This window comes from Marmota monax, unplaced genomic scaffold, assembly GCF_021218885.2.
Source record: "Marmota monax isolate L192 unplaced genomic scaffold, Marmota_monax_Labrador192_F-V1.1 WCK01_AAM20220418_F8-fsc00098, whole genome shotgun sequence".
Taxonomy (NCBI): domain Eukaryota; kingdom Metazoa; phylum Chordata; class Mammalia; order Rodentia; family Sciuridae; genus Marmota; species Marmota monax.
In genome coordinates, this window is record NW_026694639.1 from 5,406,527 (window position 1) to 5,428,543 (window position 22,017).

At 36.8% G+C, this 22,017-nt stretch overlaps 1 protein-coding gene across 2 annotated transcripts in view; it reads right to left on the bottom strand.

The window, feature by feature from the left end:
• Stam (signal transducing adaptor molecule) overlaps window positions 1-19,443 on the bottom strand; it is a 69,803-nt gene extending 50,360 nt beyond the window's left edge. For both annotated transcript variants that reach the window (XM_046423048.2, XM_046423050.2), the window contains exon 1: window positions 19,220-19,443. In XM_046423048.2, the coding sequence (XP_046279004.1) occupies window positions 19,220-19,259 (40 nt within the window). In that variant the 5' untranslated portion in view covers window positions 19,260-19,443. The remainder of the gene's footprint in view (window positions 1-19,219) is intronic.
• Window positions 19,444-22,017: the final 2,574 nt, after the last annotated feature.

The window sequence follows — 22,017 nt, forward strand, 5'->3', positions numbered from 1 at the left end:
TCCAAAATAACAGAAGGAAAAACAAACAAACATGAGAACATAACCAATGAAGCTGAAAACAGGAGAGAAAAACAGAAAATAAATACAGCCCAAAACTGGTTATTTTAAAAGATCAATAAAAACCTCTAACTAGGCTAATTTTAAAAAAAGAGAGGATATAAATTTATATGAGAAATGAAGGAAAAGACAGCAATACAGATCCCATGGGCATAAAGATTATAAACAAAGACATATTATCAACAACTCTATGCCCACAAATTTGATAATCTAGATGAAATGGACTAATCCATTTGAGGACACAGTCTGCCAAAACTGATAAAAATAAACAATCTGAATAGTTTTGTTATCTATTAAAGAAACTGAACAAAAAAATTAATAACCTTCCAAAACAGAAAGCATCAAAGATGGTTTTACCAGTGAACTCTCCCAAACATTTAAGGAATTCTTTACAATTTTTGTCAAAGATAAATACTTCCTAACTCATTCTATGAGGCCAGCATTACCTTAATACCCATACCAGACAACACTGCAAGAAAACTACAGAGCATTATCTTTCATTAGTATGAATGCAAAAATTCTCAACAAAATATTAGCAAACTGAATCCAACAATATATAAAAAGAACCACACATCAAGACCAAGTGAGATTTATCATAGCTATGCAAAGCTGGTTCAACAGCTGGTTTAACCTTCCAGGAAAAGACTAAAACTGAATGCTCTAGCTCAGCCCAAGAGGAAAGACTTACAGATACTAAAAATATAATACTGAGGGCAAGGGAAGAAATTCCACAGTAAATGACCCACAAAATAACCAATGTAGTTCAAAATCAAGAAGGTCTAACCACACAATCAAGGCTTCCAATGTGCTTTTCAAGTATTAACCATGGGCAGACAAGCGAAAATTATTAAGTGAAAAAATATCTAACATGAGAGATTAAGGAAAAGACGAAAGAAAGAAAGGGAGGAAGGGAAAGAAGAAAACAGAAAAAAGCAACAAAGCAACTTAGGAGAAATAGAATGCGTGGGAGGCAAAATTTCATAAAAATATTACCTTTCAAGATTATAGATGCGCAGAAGACAACCAGTCTTTACTGGAGCACTACAACTCATCAAAGAACAGAGAGATTAAATCACCAATAACAGACTCAATTTCCTTTTTAACATTAGATTTTCTTTGTTTAGTTGTAGATAGATACAATGCCTTAATTTTATTTATTTTTATGTGTGCTGAGGTTCAAACCCAGTGCATCCGCATGCTAGACAAGCACTCTACTATTGAGCTACAACACCAGCCCCAACAAACTCATTTTTTAACCTGAGATGGAATAACCAATAACAAGATTCATATTTGTAATGGCTGGTTTTAATTATGTGATAATAAAATTCCTACTTCTCTCCTTAATGCTCTGCTGCCTGCATCACTTCCCCACTTGACCTACTAATAAGAGCTAGAGATAGGTCACAGCAAGTACAAAAGCAGAAAATAGAAAGTAGCGAATTCTGTCCAAATTCTTTGCAGGCTTGTAATACCTGATCTATGTCACATCCCTAAGGGTTATAGCATCATCTACCAGTTGATCACTAACACTGAGAACTGTAATAAGCATCTAATAAAAAAGTAGTGGATGACAAACAATGAGTACTGATAATGTATGGGTACTTGCATACAGGATACCTGTGCCCAGCTATTTATATTATCATTTGTCTATTGTATAATAAAATCATGAGACTGGGTACTTTACATTAAAAAGGTTTAATGAGCCCAAGTTTTGTAAGCTAAAAGTCTAAGATCAAGCGGCCCCATCAGTTGAGCCCCTAAGGGTCTGGTGGCTACAGAGCATCACAATGGTGAGAGTACCTATAGAAGAGACCTTGGTAGTGAAATAGGAAACCAGAGGGATTCAGAGGCCATGCTCATTTTTTTTCTAACAACACACTCTTGTAAGAAGGGTCCAATGGGAACTACATTAATCTCTTCCAAGGAGAGAAACTAATAAGCTCCTACTAGACACCACCTCTACTGAGAACCAAGCTTCAAGCCCAAGAACCTTTGAAGGACACACTCAAACCATCCTATCATCTTCCTACCATCATCCTACCATCTTCTAACGTGAAAGGTAACAAAAGCAGATGAATATACACAATGAATTGTTCGTGTAATTAAAAAAAAAAAAAAAAAAAGTCCAAAACTTCTATGATTTTGGCTTGGGGCTAAGAAAGCAATATCCCAAGGTAAAAGTCTCATAAGCAGTTTCTCTTTCATTTTTTGTCTCTCATCCCTTATTCCCCCATGAAGTAAGCCACAGAAACTAGAATTTCTACTTCTCAAAGGTAGGTCATAGTAAGGAGAACCCCTTTTCCCCACAGACAACTATAAAAACTAGAATTATTATGCAAATTTTCCCTTGACTTTCTGTTAGAAGCCAGCCATAACAAAATTAAAAACTTCATTCCAGAAGATTCTGGCCTCATACCCAAGAAGAAGAAATGCTACATCTCAGGGACCAAGAAGAACTTGAACAGATAAGCATTTGAGGGTTATCCCATACAATCTATTACCATTAGGTTCCTCCTCATTTTGTCCAACCACATTTCCATATGGCTTTCCATGCTTCATCAAACCTAAGCATAAAAATGTATAGTTCACCCTGGGTCTGTGGGTTTTAATTCTAAAGGCTCCCATGTCAGGTAAGACTGATCAAATAAATTTGTTAAGCTTTTCTCTGATTAACTTGTCTTTTGTTACAGTATAGAGAATAGATCACAACTTTCTTTATAGAAAATGGATCATTCCCCTTAATCCACTCCTATATTTAATTATTATAAAAATTATAAAACTTGAATACATATTCAATGAAAATGGCATTTTGCCAGGGGAATGTTAGAGTTCGTAAACAAGTCTGGATGGTGCCTGGCAAAATGCCAGAGGGAGTGGTTTGAGAAGTAACAAAAACAAGCCATTAAGTGTGGAGATTCCTTATTGGTTGACTGATGTATCTAGTTTATGCTAATTAGATAAGCTGTGTGGAATGTATAAATACTGCTCCTGTCCTGCAATAAACGGCTCCTACTCCTGCTGTATCAATCTACACAAGTTATTCGTCACCCCCCTGATTATTCTGCTGTAGCCAGACTGCGGCAGATGGTGGCCCGTACGGGGAGCCCTGGGACACTCCGGGGTAAGTGACGAAAAAAAGCTGCCCGTCCATAGATAGGACGGGAGCAATCTGCTCATCCCTAGGCAGATAGGGCGAGAGGAAAAATGACCATTTCAAGAAAATGGAGAAGATTGATACAGTATGTTTGTGTCTTGTTTTGTCTCAGTGTATTGTATTGTCTTTGTGATGAAAATGTGGAAGGGGTGAGAAGTAAATTACTAAGGGAAGAAGGCACCCCAGTGGAACCAAGAATAGTTAGGGCATGTGTTGATAAGAGCCCAGGAACTCTAGTCAGAAAGAAAAAGAAAGTTCAGAAGAAGAAGGATTATCAGGAAAAAAGTTGCAGCAAAAGGCTATTACTAAATACTTTTCGTTACCGGAGGGTGCATGAAGCGGAGAGGCGGCTGCAGAGTGTGCAAGCCGGTCACAGGGCAGCAAGGATTTTCCAAGAGGTGGCGGTGACTGGCCCTTCCCCGCCTCCTGGCCGGGGAGCTAACTCTTCCACTGCCGGGAGCCCAAATCTAGACCTGACCTGGAGGCACAGTCTCGCAGGCTCTTGCTCCCTGTGCCCAGTAGCAGTTTGAGTCCGGGACACTCCCCAGGGCCATCTGGGGCTGCCCAGGCACTACAGCCAGCAGAAGACACTACTGGTGTCCCTGATGTTTGGTCATTTTCAATGCCAATAACTAAGCTACAATGGTTCTCCCACACCTGGAAGCTAATGAGTAATGAGCACCATTAAGGCTTATTTCAAATGTAAAAAAACCTTGAGATAATGTACTAAATTGTTCAGAAGGTTGTTTTCTTAGTGGAATGCTACAGGATTTTCTTTAGCATCTTTGCAAGAGTTCCTGCCTTCGTCCCAGTGCCGGTGAAGACAAGGATGGAAAAATTTCCCGTGTTGCTGAGAACCGGACTGAGATTTCAGCTGAGAACCGGACGAGACTTCGGATTAAGCTAGCTGCCTGCAGAACTTACCTGGACTGTGATTTAAGCTAGCTGTCTGCAGAACTTACCTGGACTGTGATTTACCTGGACTGTAAGTTAATCTATTGAGACACTGCTTTACCTGGACTGAGACAACAAACTGTAATCTATAACAAATTGTAACTCGGTATCTTTGCTAACAGTGTCATTGCTGGTATAATTTTTCCAAGGGCTTCTTGCATGGAGCCATCAAGTGGCTTGGTATTGTGGCATTTTGTATCCTCCCTTTCTGTTTGTAGCAGGTTATTTATGGTGTTTCTGTAAAAACCACTATGGTCCTTATTTAAATTAAACAAAAGGGGGAAATGTTAGAGTCTGTAAACAAGTCAAAAATAACACCTGGCATTTTGCCAGGGGAATGTTAGAGTTCCTAAACAAGTCTGGATGGTGCCTGGCAAAATGCCAGAGGGAGTGGTTTGAGAAGTAACAAAAACAAGCCATTAAGTGTGGAGATTCCTTATTGGTTGACTGATGTATCTAGTTTATGCTAATTAGATAAGCTGTGTGGAATGTATAAATACTGCTCCTGTCCTGCAATAAACGGCTCCTACTCCTGCTGTATCAATCTACACAAGTTATTCGTCACCCCCCTGATTATTCTGCTGTAGCCAGACTGCGGCAATTTTCTTTCTCTTTAAATAAATAAAGAAAAGAAGCAAAGCTATAAAAAGAGGGGGGGAAGTATGATTAAGAATATCTATGTTGGCTGAAATACAGACTAATTTGCTAAAAATTGGGTTAATCAGGTACAACCATACTAAGACCTAAAATACTAGAAGAGTTATTTAGTTTGATTCAGGAAACATCAGAGAGTCAAGGAAGAGTTTTGAACCAGGAAAAATTCCAATCAGATCTAGGCTTTTTGAACAACAACAAAATCAATCTACTACTAATATATAAAACCAGTTTGTAAAAGGAAAAAGGAGAAACATAATGAGAAAATATTTCTGTCCAAGTAACTAAGTGGGTTATTTAGGATGCATATGTTAAACTGCTATTCAATTTTGTTGTGGCCAGAGAATAAGCTAAGAGACTGTCTTAAATTTACCTGTAATTGTTCAAGCATCCATACACATTATACATCTTTAGAAAATAAGAGCAAATTCTACTTTGAGTCATTCTTTGAAAATCCAGGCCCTCAGCCTAAGAGCTAAACAAATGAAAAAGAGCCCAAAACACAAAGCTTGTAAGTTCCGTAGCCCTTCCCTTTAAGATTTTCAACCCCTTTAAAGTCTAAGAAGATTTGAGTCGTCCTGAACAATATCCCTCAAGAACATTTACTTCATCTTAGAAAAGAAAAATCATTCCAGCAAAATTAAGCTTCAGGATGGAAGATGAAATTAAAACCTTCCACGATAAACAAAAGTTTAAAGAATTTGCAGCTAGAAAACCATCTCTTCAAAACATCCTTGGCAAAACATTACAGGAAGAGGAAATGGAAAATAACAATGAAAACCAACAGTGGGAGGTAGGACAGTAAAGGGGGGAAAAATAATCAAAGAGGAAAACAAACCATGTTTAGTAACATAAATAAACAAATATGGCTGGAAGAACAACACATATCTCAATAATAACCCTAAATGTTAATGGCTTAAACTCACCAATTAAGAGACACAGGCTAGTAGAATGGATCACAAAACAAGACCCAACAATGTGCTGCCTACAGGAGACACATTTGATAGGAAAAGACATACATAGGCTGAAGGTGAAAGGTTGGGAAAAATCATATCACTCATATGGACTTCGGAAACAAGCAGGTGTGTCCATACTCATATCAAATAAAATAGATTTCAAGCCCAAGTTAATCAAAAGGGATAAAGAGGGACACTACATACTGCTCAAGGGAACCATACACCAACAAGACATAACAATCATAAATATATATGCCCCTAACAATGGTGCAGCTATGTTCATCAAACAAACTCTTCTCAAGTTCAAGAGTCTAATAGACCACCATACAATAATCATGGGAGACTTCAACACACCTCTCTCACCAATGGACAGATCTTCCAAACAAAAGTTGAATAAGGAAACTATAGAACTCAATAACACAATTAATAACCTAGACTTAATTGACATATATAGAATATACCACCCAACATCAAGCAGTTACACTTTTTTCTCAGCAGCACATGGATCCTTCTCAAAAATAGATCACATATTATGTCACAGGGCAACTCTTAGACAATATAAAGGAGTAGAGATAATACCATGCATCTTATCTGATCATAATGGAATGAAACTGAAAATCAATGATAAAAGAAGGAAGGAAAAAGCATACATCACTTGGAGAATGAACAATAGGTTACTGAATGATCAATGGGTTATAGAAGACATCAAGGAGGAAATTAAAAAATTCTTAGAGATAAATGAAAACACAGACACAACATATCGGAATCTATGGGACACATTGAAAGCAGTTCTAAGAGGAAAATTCATTGCTTGGAGTTCATTCCTTAAAAAAAGAAAAAACCAACAAATAAATGATCTCATACTTCATCTCAAAATCCTAGAAAAAGAAGAGCAAAACAACAGCAAAAGAAGTAGAAGGCAAGAAATAATTAAAATCAGAGCTGAAATTAATGAAATCGAAACAAAAGAAACAATTGAAAAAACTGACAAAACTAAAAGTTGGTTCTTTGAAAAAATAAGCAAAATCGACAGACTCTTAGCCATGCTAGCAAAGAGAAGAAGAGAGAGAACTCAAATTACTAACATACGGGATGAAAAAGGCAATATCACAACAGACACTTCAGAAATACAGAAGATAATCAAAAATTATTTTGAATCCTTATACTCCAATACATTAGAAGATAGTGAAGGCATAGATAAATTTCTTAAGTCATATGATCTGCCCAGATTGAGTCAGGAGGATATAGACAACCTAAACAGACCAATATCAATTGAGGAAATAGAAGAAACCATCAAAAGACTACCAACTAAGAAAAGCCCAGGACCGGATGGGTATACAGCAGAGTTTTACAAAACCTTTAAAGAGGAACTAATACCAATACTTTTCAAGCTACTTCAGGAAATAGAAAAAGAGGGAGAACTTCCAAATTCATTCTACGAGGCCAACATCACCCTGATACCTAAACCAGACAAAGACACTTCAAAGAAAGAAAACTACAGACCAATATCTCTAATGAACCTAGATGCAAAAATCCTCAATAAAATTCTGGCGAATCGGATACAAAAACATATCAAAAAAATTGTGCACCATGATCAAGTAGGATTCATCCCTGGGATGCAAGGCTGTTTCAATATACAGAAATCAATAAATGTTATTCACCACATCAATAGACTTAAAAATAAGAACCATATGATCATCTCGATAGATGCGGAAAAAACATTCGACAAAGTACAGCATCCCTTTATGTTCAAAACTCTAGAAAAACTAGGGATAACAGGAACATATCTCAACATCATAAAGGCTATCTATGCTAAGCCTCAGGCTAGCATCATTCTGAATGGAGAAAAATTGAAGGCATTCCCTCTAAAATCTGGAACAAGACAGGGATGCCCTCTCTCACCACTCTGTTCAACATAGTTCTCGAAACACTGGCCAGAGCAATTAGACAGACGAAAGAAATTAAAGGCATAAAAATAGGAAAAAAAGAACTTAAATCATCACTATTTGCTGATGACATGATTCTATACCTAGCAGACCCAAAAGGGTCTACAAAGAAACTATTAGAGCTAATAAATGAATTCAGCAAAGTGGCAGGATATAAAATCAACACGCATAAATCAAAGACATTCCTGTATATCAGCAACAAATCCTCTGAAATGGAAATGAGGACAACCACTCCATTCACAATATCTTCAAAAAAAATAAAATACTTGGGAATCAACCTAACAAAAGAGGTGAAAGGCTTATACAATGAAAACTACAGAACCCTAAAGAGAGAAATAGAAGAAGATCTTAGAAGATGGAAAAATATACCCTGTTCATGGATAGGCAGAACTAACATCATCAAAATGGCGATATTACCAAAAGTTCTCTATAGGTTTAATGCAATGCCAATCAAAATCCCAACGGCATTTCTTGTAGAAATAGAAAAAGCAATCATGAAATTCACATGGAAAAATAAAAGACCCAGAATAGCAAAAACAATGCTAAGCAGGAAGTGTGAATCAGGCGGTATAGCGATACCAGACTTCAAACTATACTACAGAGCAACAGTAACAAAAACAGCATGGTACTGGTACCAAAACAGGCGGGTGGACCAATGGTACAGAATAGAGGACACAGAAACCAATCCACAAAACTACAACTATCTTATATTTGATAAAGGGGCTACAAGCATGCAATGGAGGAAGGATAGCATCTTCAACAAATGGTGCTGGGAAAACTGGAAATCCATATGCAACAAAATGAAACTGAATCCCTTTCTCTCGCCATGCACAAAAGTTAATTCAAAATGGATCAAGGAGCTCGATATCAAATCAGAGACGCGCCGTCTGATAGAAGAAAAAGTTGGCTACGATCTACAGTCGGTGGGATCGGGCTCCAAATTCCTCAATAGGACATCCATAGCACAAAAGTTAATAACTAGAATCAACAAATGGGACTTACTCAAACTAAAAAGTTTTTTCTCAGCAAAAGAAACAATAAGAGAGGTAAATAGAGAGCCTACATCCTGGGAACAAATCTTTACTCCTCACACTTCAGATAGGGCCCTAATATCCAGAGTATACAAAGAACTCAAAAAATTAGGCAATAAGAGAACAAACAACCCAATCAACAAATGGGCCAAGGACCTGAACAGACACTTCTCAGAGGAGGACATACAATCAATCAACAAGTACATGAAAAAATGCTCACCATCTCTAGCAGTCAGAGAAATGCAAATCAAAACCACCCTAAGATACCATCTCACTCCAGTTAGATTGGCAGCCATTATGAAGTCAAACAACAACAAGTTCTGGCGAGGATGTGGGGAAAAGGGTACACTTGTACATTGCTGGTGGGACTGCAAATTGGTGCAGCCAATTTGGAAAGCAGTATGGAGATTTCTTGGAAAGCTGGGAATGGAGCCACCATTTGACCCAGCTATTCCCCTTCTTGGTCTATTCCCTAAAGACCTAAAAAGAGCATGCTACAGGGACACTGCTACATCGATATTCATAGCAGCACAATTCACAATAGCAAGACTGTGGAACCAACCTAGATGCCCTTCAATAGATGAATGGATAAAAAAAAAATGTGGCATTTATACACAATGGAGTATTACTCTGCATTAAAAAATGACAAAATCATAGAATTTACAGGAAAATGGATGGCATTAGAGCAGATTATGCTAAGTGAAGCTAGCCAATCCCTAAAAAACAAATGCCAAATGTCTTCTTTGATATAAGGAGAGTAACTAAGAACAGAGTAGGGTCGAAGAGCATGAGAAGAAGATTAACATTAAACAGGGATGAGAGGTGGGAGGGAAAGGGAGAGAGAAGGGAAATTGCATGGAAATGGAAGGAGACCCTCAGAGTTATACAAAAGTACATACAAGAGGAAGTGAGGAGAAAGGGGAAAATAATACAAGGGGGACAAATGAATGTCAGTAGAGGGGGCAGAGAGAGAAGAGGGGAGGGGAGGGGAGGGGGGATAGTAGAGGATAGGAAAGGCAGCAGAACACAACAGACACTAGTATGGCAATATGTAAATCAATGGATGTGTAACTGATGTGATTCTGCAATCTGTATATGGGGTAAAAATGGGAGCTCATAACCCACTTGAATCAAAGTGTGAAATATGATATATCAAGAACTATGTAATGTTTTGAACAACCAACAATAAAAAATTAAAAAAAAAAGAAAAGAAAAGAAAAATCAGTTATTACTTTGATCTGGTAATACATGTTAATAATTAACCCATCATAGTAGCCAAGCCAAGTAAGCTTCTTTTTTTAAAATATTAAAGTGAATTAAAGAAAAGAAACACATTTAGATTTTTAAAAATACCATCTTATTTAACAACAGCTAAATTCATTAAAAGTAAACTTATTACAAAGTTAATAGTTAACCAAAAATGATAGGCCTATATTTGATCAAATATAAACTATGTTCATAATTATGATCTTATAATTCCTGAATTAATTAAAGTACCTTCTTTACTTTCCTATACAGGGTCAGATCTGATTCAACCTTGTATACACAAATAAGAAATGCACTCATTTCAGAATTCCAAATTTTCATATCAGTTATTGATGTGCCTCAAGAGCAACAAAATCATTACCACATTTCTCCTAGTTATAAAAGAACAAATATTTTTTAAATCAGAAGAATATAAACTATTAGCAGTTCAGCATGGTTTTGTGAACAGCAATTGAAGTTAAACTTTTTACTTTCTAAGACAAAAACAGGATTTGGGGAAAAGGGAAAAGAGACAAAAATAACGCAAACTTGCCTCAAAAAATTCAAAGCTTTATAATGATCTAATTTTATCCTCAGATCTTTATGGTCATCCTCAAAAAGAGGAATTAAAGAAATTTGCTCAGTAGTATTCAGAAAATCCTATATGAGAAACTCAACTAAATTTCAATAATTTTCTCAATGAATTGGAGAATTTTTTTATGATAAGTAGATACTTCTGATTTTCTCAAAATTTATGACTGTCAAGCATTTGGGGAGGGGAGAATTGCTGGTAAGACAACTACTTCAAAAGCTGCCAATGGGCAACGAGCTGTGGTTCAGGGGAAAGCTTGTGCTTAGTACACATGAGGCCACGGATTTAATGCCCAGCATCCAAAAGAAGAAAAAAAACACATGGGGAGGGGAAAATACCCCAACACCCTAATTAGAACAAGTGAAGAGAAGAATATGTCAAGCAAGAGGATCTGTACCTGAAAAGGAATAGAAGGTAAGGCTGAAGAGTTAAAAAGAAGCCAAAAGTTAAGACGTCTTATATGTCACGTTAAGTTCAACTTAATTGAAGATTTTAGATTTGAATAAATATTTCACTCTGAGGAACCATATGACTACGTTTGTGTTTTTAAAATATCACTATCAGCAACCTGGAAATGACCGGGGACAGACTAGAGGCAGAGAACAGTTAGAGACTACTGTAGTAATCTAAGAGAGCAGTGATATAAACCTGCCTAAGCAGTTACATAAATAGAACGATGAATTCAAGTACTATTAGGAACTTAAAGGACTCAGACTACAGCAACACTGGAATTCTTGAGGGGCATATTCATTTTGCCTGGCACATAGTAGATAACATACATTTGTTTTTTGGAATGTAGAGAATTATAACTACTGAAGTCAAGAAGGACTCCAAGGCCAAGGGCAGTGACACAAGCCTGTAATCCCAGGGGCTCGTCGAGAGGCTGAGGCAGGAGGATCAAGAGTTCAAAGCTACCCTCAGCAAAAGCGAGACACTAAGCAACTTGGTGAGCCCCTGTCTCTAAATAAAATACAAAATAGGGTTGGGGATGTGGCTCAGTTGTCCAGTGCCCCTGAGTTCAGTCGCTGGTACCCTATCCCCAACCCCCCAAAAAAGAAGGACTCCCAGGCTCTTGATCTCTGTGACTAAGTAAACAACTGATGTATGAGTCAGCAAAACAGAGAAAAAGAATTATTTAGAAAAAAAAAGTTTCAATATAATTTTTTTTCTTCTTTTTTGGTGGTGCTGGGGATTGAACCCAGGGCCTTGTGCATGTGAGGTAAGCACTCCTATCAACTGAGCTATATCCCCAGCTCCTCAATATAGTTTTATGACCATGCTGAATTTGTGGTATTTTCAACTCCAGTGAAGAGGCAGAATGTCAAGCGCATTTACAAATAATCCTCACAGCAACTCCATGAGTAGATATATTTCATACCTATTTACAAAAGTGGAAAGTGAACTCAAGTACCTGTACCTGTTCAACTACCCATTTACCAACAGGTGCAAGTTAAGCCCAGAGCCACAGTCTTTTCATCAAAGCACATTTCAGAAGAAAAAGTATCTGGCTGTGGTTTATAACACTGAATGGATTAAAAAATCTGTAGGATGTGAACTGGTCCCAAGTAGTCTGACAAGGAATGCAAAATGCCCTATTATAAAAACAAAGGCATGAGTGACTTAGCAGAGATAGGAATGATTCAAAGATGCCTCTTGAGCTTTAAAAGCCAAGGCAACTAGAACATGAAATTACCAAAGAATGAATGAAGAACCAGACTGGGAAAGACAAGTTTGGTTTTCTGATAGATTGATATTTAGGTGATAGCAACAGACCAAATAGAAACACAATACTGACAACCTAGAAAATATTAATAATTAATTATTGGGTAAACTGAGTGCTTACTATGTAACAGGCATTGTCCCTAAGGTCCTGGGGATAGAAATGAAGAGTTCTCATCCTCATGGAGTTTATGTTCCATACAAGAAATGGTCAATCAATTAATTTAACATCAAGTAGTTAAGTGCTATAATGAAAAATGAAGAAAGGAAATAGTAAGGGTGTAAAGATGGATTTTTTTTTAAAGAAGATAACCAGGAAAAACCTCTCTTGGAAAGTGACTTTTTAAAAAATATTATTATAGTTGTCAATAAACCTTTATTTTATTTACTTATATGCAGTACTGAGAATCAAACCTAGGGCCTCACACATGTTAGGCAAGAACTCTACCACTGAGCTAAAACCCCAGCTCTAGTCCCGAATGATGAAATGAACATCAAGACCTTAATATTTGGAGGCAAAGAAAATGGCATAAGACAGATAACTACAGGGGCAGAAATGAACCTGAAGTGTTCAGATCCAAGAAACTTGGCTTGACAGGGAATCTGGATGTCATAATCACATCAGAGACCCAGAAAGGGGCCAGACTGCAGACCATCATAAAGAATTCGCATTTCCCTTTAAGTGGTATAGGTAGCTACTACAGGATTTTAAGCAGGTAAGTAACATTATCTTAACATTTAGTAAAGATCACACTGGACTTTGTAAATGAGAACTGATTATAGGGGATAAATATGGTAACAAAAGGTACCAGAAAGCTCTTGCCATAGTATGAAAGAGATTATGATGACATGATAACAGTTCTGAAGTGGAAAGAACTAATGAGATTCTGGATATATTTCTTAAGTACAGTTAAAAGTTCTTATTGATAGAATGGATGTGGAGTGTGAAAGAAAAAGAATCAATGATAAACTTTAGATATTAAATCTCAATAGTAGGAAATAATAAGGGTATCATCTACTAAGATGGGCAATGGTGAAGGAATAAGAGGGTAGGGAGAAAGAAATGAATTAAAATTTTTGAAGCGTATTTTTAGACTCCTATTAGAATCCAAGTGGAAAGGTTGAATATATGGGTATCTAAGCTTGGAACTCAGGCTGAGACTAAGTACAAAAATTTAAGTATGATGAATATACATGGTATTTAAAGATAAGAGATTAGTTCTGCCTATCTAAGAGCCTTAGAAAGATCTTTCCATCGTCTAAGGTCTTCTTTAATTTCTTTCTTTAGCATTCTATAGTTTTTGTTGTAGAAGTCTTTCATCTTTTTTTGTTAGGTTAATTCCCAAGTATTTTATTTTTTTGAAGCTTTTGTAAATGTGGTAGTTTTCCTTGTTTCCCTTTCAGAGGATTTGTCATTGATATACAGAAATGCCTTTGATCTATAGGTGTTGATTTTGTATATATACAGAAATGCCTTTGATCTATAGGTGTTGATTTTGTATACTGCTACTTTGCTGAATTCATTTACTAGTTCTAGAAGTTTTCTGGTGGAATTTCTTGGGTCTTCTAGGTATAGAATCATATTGTTGGCAAATAGTGCTAATATGAGTTTTCTTTTCCTATCTGTATCCCTTTAATTTCTTTCGTCTAATTACTCTTGCCAGTGTTTCAAGAACTATGTTAAATAGAAGTGGTGAAAGAGGGTATCCCTATCTTGTTCCAACTTTTAGAGGGAATGCTTTCAATATGTCTCCATTTAGAATGATGCTGCCCTAGGACCAAACATAGATAGCTTTTACAATGTTGAGATATGTTCCTATTATCCCTAGTTTTTCTAGTGTTTTGAACTGAAGGGGTGCTGTATTTTGTCAAATGCTTTTTCTGCATCTATTGAGATGATCATATGGTTCTTATCTTTAAGTCTAAATGACCATACTACCAAAAGCATTATACAGATTTAATGCAATTCCAATCAAAATCCCAATGACATTCCTCATAGAAATAGAAAATCTGTCATGAAATTCATCTGGAAAAATAAGAGACCAAGAATAGCTAAAGCAATCCTTAGCAAAAAGAGTAAAGCAGGTGACATCACTATACCAGACCTTAAACTATACTACAGAGAAATAGTAACAAAAACAGCATGGTATTGGCACCAAAATAGACTAGTAGACCAATGGTACAGAATAGAGTACACAGAGACTAACCCACATATTTACAGTTATCTTACATTAGACGAAGGCGCCAAAAACATACATTGGAGAAAAGATAGCCTCCTCAACAAATGGTGCTGGGAAAACTGGAAATCCATATGCAACATAATGAAATTAAACCCCTATCTCTCACCATGCACAAAACTCAACTCAAAATGGGTCATGGACCTAGGAATTAAACCAGAGACCCTGTATCTAATAGAAGAAAAAGAAGGCCCAAATGTCCATCATATCAGATTAGGCCCCTACTTCCTTAATAAGACTCCTATAGCGTAAGAATTAAGATCAAGAGTTAATAAATGGGATGGATTCAAACTAAAAAGCTTCTTTTCAGCAAAAGAAACAATCTGTGAGGTGAATAGAGAGCCTAAAGCTTGGAAATAAATTTTTACCACTTGCACATCAGATAGAACACTAATCTTTAGGATGTATAAAGAACTCAAAAAGCTAAACACACACACAAAAAACCAAATAACCCAATTAATAAATGGACCAAGGAACTGAACAGACACTTCTCAGAAGAGGATATACAATCAATCAACAAATATATGAAAAAATGTTCAACATCTCTAGCAATTAGAGAAATGCAGACTACTCTAAGATTTCATCTCACTCCTGTCAGAATGACACCTATTAAGAATACAAACAATAAGCATTGATGAGGATGTGGGGAAAAAGGCACACTCATACACTGCTGGTGGGACTGCAAATTGGTGCAGCCAATATGGTAAGCAGTATGGAGATTCCTTGGAAAACTGGGAATGGAACCACCTTTTGACCCAGCTATCCCACTCCTCAGTTTATACCCAAAGGACTTAAAAACAGCATACTACAGGGACACAGCCACATCTATGTTTATTGCAGCACAATTCACAATAGATAAACTGTGGAATCAACCTAGATGTCCTTCAGTAGATGAAAGAATAAAGAAAATGTGGTTTATATACAGGATGGAATATTACTCAGCAATAAATGAGAATAAAATCATGGCATTTGCAGGTAAATGGATGGAGTTAGAGAAGATAATGCTAACTGAAGTTAGCCAATCCCCAAAAAATCAAATGCCAAATGTTTTCTCTGATATAAGGAGGCTGATTCATAGTCGGGTTAGGAGGGAGAGCAAGGGAAGAAGAACTCTAGATAGGGCAAAGGGAAGGAAGGGGGCAAAAGGTAGGAAAGATGGTGAAATGAGATGGACATCATTACCCTAAGTACATGTATGAAGACACGAATGGTGTGAATATGCTTTGTATACAACCAGAGATATGAAAAATTGTGCTCTATATGTGTAATATGAACTGTAATGCATTCTTCTGTCATATATAACAAATTAGAATAAAATAAATTTTAAAAACTTTAAAAAGTTAAGAGATTAGTTTTTATTTTATTCTTACTTTATAAATAAAAAGTACAGAAACTTTTCTACCGGCTTTACAACTACTAACAACTGTCTAAACAATCCTCTAAATTAAAGAACTATTATTATCCCTACATCCGACTTTAAAGATAACAGAAGAACAAAATATCTGACCAACTAACCCAAAGTCACACTGTTGATAAGCAGCAAGCCTGAGATTTGAATTCAAACAGTGGCACTCCACAGAGACTGAAATCTTTGTTTGTTTTTTTTTAAAGAGAGAGTGAGAGAGAGAGAGAGAGAATTTTTTTAATATTTATTTTTAGTTTTCGGCGGACACAACATCTTTCTTTGTATGTGGTGCTGAGGATGGAACCTGGGCCGCACGCATGCCAGGTGAGCGCACTACCGCTTGAGCCACATCCCCAGCCCAAGACTGACATCTTAACACTAAGTTAAGGTGTCCCCTAAGACATCAAGAGAAAAAAATGTCAAAGAAAAAGAGACTTTAGAATTGAGACTCTGGGCATTCAACATTTGGATAACAAGAAGAAAAAAAGGTTAAAAAGAAGCTAAGCAGAAAATAAGAAAGGTTGGTGTCCTGGAAAACCATGAATAAAGTACATGTTAGAGAAATATTTAAGAGATCACCAAAGAAATGGACAAAGAACAGACCACTGGATTTGGCAAGATGGAAGTCAGCAGTGACTTTGAAATAAAAACTTGATGGAGCGAGTTATTTTTTTTAATTCAAGAGTTGAATCTAGAAGAAATGTAATGTCCAGAATGAATTTCATTTATTCAGTAAATGTATACTGAATGTTTATTAGCATTAGACCCTGGTCTACATGCTTGGGGTTTAGTAGTGAAAAAATGAAACAAAAATCCTAGCATTAAAGGAGTTCATATTTTATTAACATGTTTAGGATCTTCTTTAAGGAAAAAGCCATTGCCAGCATTTTGCCTCAATGTAAAAAATTCTATATTATATATACATTATATATATGATTGGCAATTTCAGTGTGTGAATAAAACTGAACACAATTTTGAAGTGCAAATGCATGTAATTGTTAAGTGATTAATAATCACATCAAGTAGTACTTTAACATAGCTGAAACGCTGATGGACAAGGTAAGAAGAAATACTGTTAAAAAGCATTCTACATATTACATTCTATATGCTAAACAAGGAACTCTATAGGACTCTATCCAAGGATAATTAAACTGGTAATCTCTGAGAGGTCTTCTTAAATAAACCTTTCACAATATTTCAAAACATGAGAAAAAAATTGATCTAAATGCCAAAACCTAACAAACTTTTTAAAAGTAAGCTTTTCTAGAATAAAACAATGTGTCTACATTCAAGAAACTTACTGTCTAGAAGTCTTGTGAGAACCGAAACATTCTCAACTCAACAAAGATTAAACACCTACTATTTAGCACCACCAAAATAATTAAGGAACAAAATGCAGGATACAACTACCTGAATAATACTCAATAATTTTGTAAAGAAAAAATGCTAAAATAACTTGCAGGAGTTTGGAAAAAGGTGGAAACTACAACAGACTATATAATAGATGTTCTCAACTGGGAACTATTCTGACACTCCAGGGAGCATTTAATTATACTTTAAGACTTTTTAAAACAGGACTAGCAGTGGAATGCCACTGGCATCTCATGAGTAAAGACCACAAATGTACTGGATAGACTTTCATAAAGATATTTAGTCTAAACTATGTATATGTTGCTACTAAGAAACCCTTAGTTATATTTATCAGGAAATAATTCAGGCTGGATTCTAAATTGGACTATAAAAGGAAGATACACAGAAAGGAGAAATTATAGAAACAAAAGCATAAGGGCAAGAAGGAACCTGTGTTTGAACAGGGTGGTGCAGGTGCAAGGAACAGGTTTGACATTAGGAAGTTTGTCTGAATCCAAGGCAAACCTGTTCAAAACATCAGCAGGAGTATGCAAGAGGCCCTGAGTTCAATATACACCACAACAAAGACAAACAATGTGAGTGGGATAGAAAGGTGATTGGTTAGTTGATAGTTACAAAAAAACCATTAAAACTAGATAAAGGTGCCGAAAACAGGAAAAGCTAGTGTTTTATTTTAAGCATTTGTTCTACAGATTGATACAATATGTTATATAAAATTGTTTACACTGTGGTAGGCTCTCTATAATACTATTTCATTTAATCACAGAACAGAAATATGTGTTTTTGCTTTTTTAAAGGTGAGGACACTGGAAATCAATGTAACTTTATTTCACTGTGAGCTAGCAACAGGCAGAGATAGGACAGAACTCTTTTCTAGTCTTAACTCAAATTTCCAAGCATCAGTGATATGTTGAGTCCAGAAGAATAAAATTCAAAACTCACCTTTCATAATTAAAATATACAAAGATGTATAAAGTAACTCTATAAGGTTTCCCGTGTATTCTTTACTATAATAATTGTTAAATTCTGCCTTATTGGACTTGGATATGGTATTTGGCTTGCTTTCCTTCGCACTTGTGTGCCAAGGTAGTTTCTTAGTGCATCCAACGAACCTCAAAATTCTCTTCCCAGAAATCCAAATCCCGCAATTATACCTTTAAACCAGAAAAAGAAAGTGGGCGGGGGGAGCTTACTTGCTGAACTGGTATGATGGACAACTAATACCAACGATTCCGAAAACAACACAAATTTAACATTGCAGATGCCTTCCCAGATTCAAAGTCTTCTTCCACGCTTCTTACAATGCAGAGACCCAATCTAAGAAAGGCAACCCAAAAGACTCAGGCCCTCAATTAAGTTTCAGTTGTTGCCAAGTATTTCATCCTCATGTTTCCCAACATTTTTGGGTCTACCCTCAACCAGAGCTTTCTCCTGCAGTGACCTAAGTTAGGAAAGAGATTTTTATATCCTGAGGAACCTTAACTAAAACATGCTCGTAGTTTCAGATACTTAACATTTAGCCAGAGTAACGCTGCTGCTGTAGGACTTACAGCTCTACCCTAGCCGATATATGCCTCAGTCCTAGTTCTTCCAGTAGCAAAGTCCCAGCACCAGATGCTACACCAGCTGCTCCTCTGAGGCCTTTTACACCAACCCCTTCAGCAGTTCCTCCGAAACCCAGTCCTAGCTCAAGGCCCATTTCAGAGATTCTGAGTCCCATTTCTTTCAAATAGAATGCGCCAAGCCCTCAACCTTCTTTCATCTCTTAAAAGGAGCCTCAGGAATGGGGAAGAGCGTGGTCATGGCCCTGGGGTCCAGAATGGACGCAGACAGAGGAGGCTCCTAGTCCGGTGGAAAATGAACCGGGAGCAGAAAAGAAAAAAAAAAAAAACACTTACCAACATCCTGGTCAAAGGGATTGGTGGCAAAGAGAGGCATCTCTACTGCCTACCGAAGTGTCCGCGGAGACTCCCCCAAGACAGCACGAGAGGAGTCACGGTGCGACGTGGGATGGAGCAAAAACAGCAAGAACCTGATTCTACAGGGTCCAAGACAGCTCCTCCTCTCATCCACCCTCAGCAACCGCGGCAGCAGCGGCGGCGGCGGCGGCAACAGCAAAGAAGCTGCGCAGGCCCCCGCACGGAGCATCTCGGGAATCTAGGCGACCTCGGCACTGCCTGCCCAAAACATTCCCCGCAAGCACAGTTCCACTTAGGGAGTCCCCCTCTGGCTGCCTCCTCTTTTGATTATAGACATGTGAAAGTATGATTGGTGGCTGCTTTTTCTGTATTTCCCTTGATCAGGAGTCTCCGGAGGACAGGGTCCTCCAGGCGCGCCGAAGTCGACTAATGACCCCACGAGTGAATCACAGACTAAGGAGAAAGAAAGAGGGTCGGATTTAGGGCGAGTGAATTCCTTTTCATTTCTGTTCCTTCGGTTGTTGGTCTTAACGCTGTAGTATCTCCGAGCGGGGATGGACATTCCTTTGGGTCACCCTATATAAGTAAAAAAGCTGTGAGTTCAGTTTGCTATGTGAGGTGACAAGAAACTTGCTTGGATGGAGTCATGTGAGCTGAAGGAATTGGCTCGAGTCCCTAAAGAGGGGAGTGTCAGGGCGCGCAGCTGCCTCGGGGAGGCTGAGGTAACGCTGGCTCCTTCCCTGGAGTCCCTGCAAGCCCCGCTGCGAAAGCTTTTGTCGTAAGGCGTGGGCACCTTGCGACTCACCATGCAGTCATTAAGCAGCTGTGATGATTAGAAGATGAGTCTTCCGCTGCCCAAGATAGCCGCCCTGAGCTGAGCAAAAAAGGAACTCGGAAAAATTGAGCTAGAAATGGATTACCAATTCCTGGCAACCAAAATGTTGATTTAATCATTTTATTTATAAGTGTATGAAGGGAATAAAATTTATCCTGTACGTCGCGTAGAAGTTTTAAGGCATCTCCTAGAGATTTCGCGTCTCATTTGGAACTTCACTAAGCACATCCTGCACGTAAATTGAAATTATGTAAATTATACCCGAATTTCAACACTTCCTAATGTAGCATGGAAACAATTACTGACATGTTAGCACTAGGAATAGTATCACAGTATTACAGACTGTGTTTACCAAACTCCATTTACTATGAAGTCCCACTTCTGAAAGTGAAAAATAAAAAATTAGAGTAGCAGATAAAGATGAGAGAATCAGAGATATGGAGGAACTGTGTATTCACATATTGTTGATTGAAGTGTACATTAACAATTTTCCTTTAGGGAAATATTTGTGTGTAAGGTTTTGAAAATGCAAATAACCTTGGACCCAGCAATTCTATTTTTTTTTTTTTTAGATTTTCCTAAAGATGTTCTTCTGAAAGAATTAAAATACATATGCATGGCAACATTGCTTATAATATCAAAACCTTGTTAACTACTAAAATGTCCAACATTAAGAGATTGGCCAAATTACTTCATCTCTTGGTGTCTCAGTTTCCTGATTTGTAAGAAGCAGGAATAATTAAGGGTTGTGGGGATCAAGTGGATAAATACAAGAAAGATCCTTATAATATCACCTGGCATATAGTAAGCAGTAAATAAGTGCACACAATCATAATTAGTATTGGTCAAATAAGTTCCAGTACGTGTGATATAAAAACTATATAGACATTTAAGATAATATTATACATCTGTATTTGCATAAACATCTAAATATTTAAGGTTTTAAAAGGTAGCAAAACCAGTAAAATGACAAATACCCACAATTTTAAAAATCGGGAAGGAAATATTTGAGAATTTTGTGATCTGATTATTTTGGAATGGTAAGATTCTGGATTATGTTTTTGTTCTTTATACATTTTATATTTTCCAAATATTTTAATGGAAAGCATTGTTTTTCTTTCAAAAGCAAAAAAAAATGGGATATGTTAATATCACCAGGCTCTTAATATTTTGAAGGGCCAATATGAAAACCGCTTGTGCTTTCTTATGACAAGAATTGTTTCCAGAATGCCACTATTGATAGAGGAAATAGACCATTGTTTCTCAAAAACCTGCTATTACTAGCTTTAGGGAATCAAATGACAACAACTTCTCCACCTCAAGTTACAGAGCAGTATCATGGATTAATATCATAATTGCCCTGTAGCAGGGTCCAATATTTATGAAAATGTATTTGAACATGCTCTGTGCTTCAGAAATGAGACTGAATTGTTTTGTTACCAGCAGTAAGCCAGTAAACAAATTGTTCAAGCCTTAATTATCAATAGTTGAACATTGGGAATTACATTAGCAGTGATAACCTTATCCATGTATTTTGATCTAGAATAGTGACTTTAGCTACTGGGGGTCTTTATGATTAATATGCTTAAAAATAAACATTTTTAAAAATAAAATACATAATACTGTTATGTTTAACTTACAAATCACATATAAAAAGCAGAATGGGCTTGTATTTTGAGGTTAACATCCTTTATTTCCTTAAAATATTGAAAATGTAAGTTTCACTTTTAGTATTTCATTTTGAAAATTCTACATTAAAAGCAGTGATACTGATGTGCAAATGGAGTTACTACATAAAAAAATCTATGATTAAAAAGTTCAGGAAAAGAAATACCTTAGGCAAGTTAGCAGTTAAATTATTCCAACTGAGTAAAATGATTACTATTTCTCCAATTCAGCCCTTCCTTTCTAAACTTATTGTCACTACTTTTGTTCCCACTCT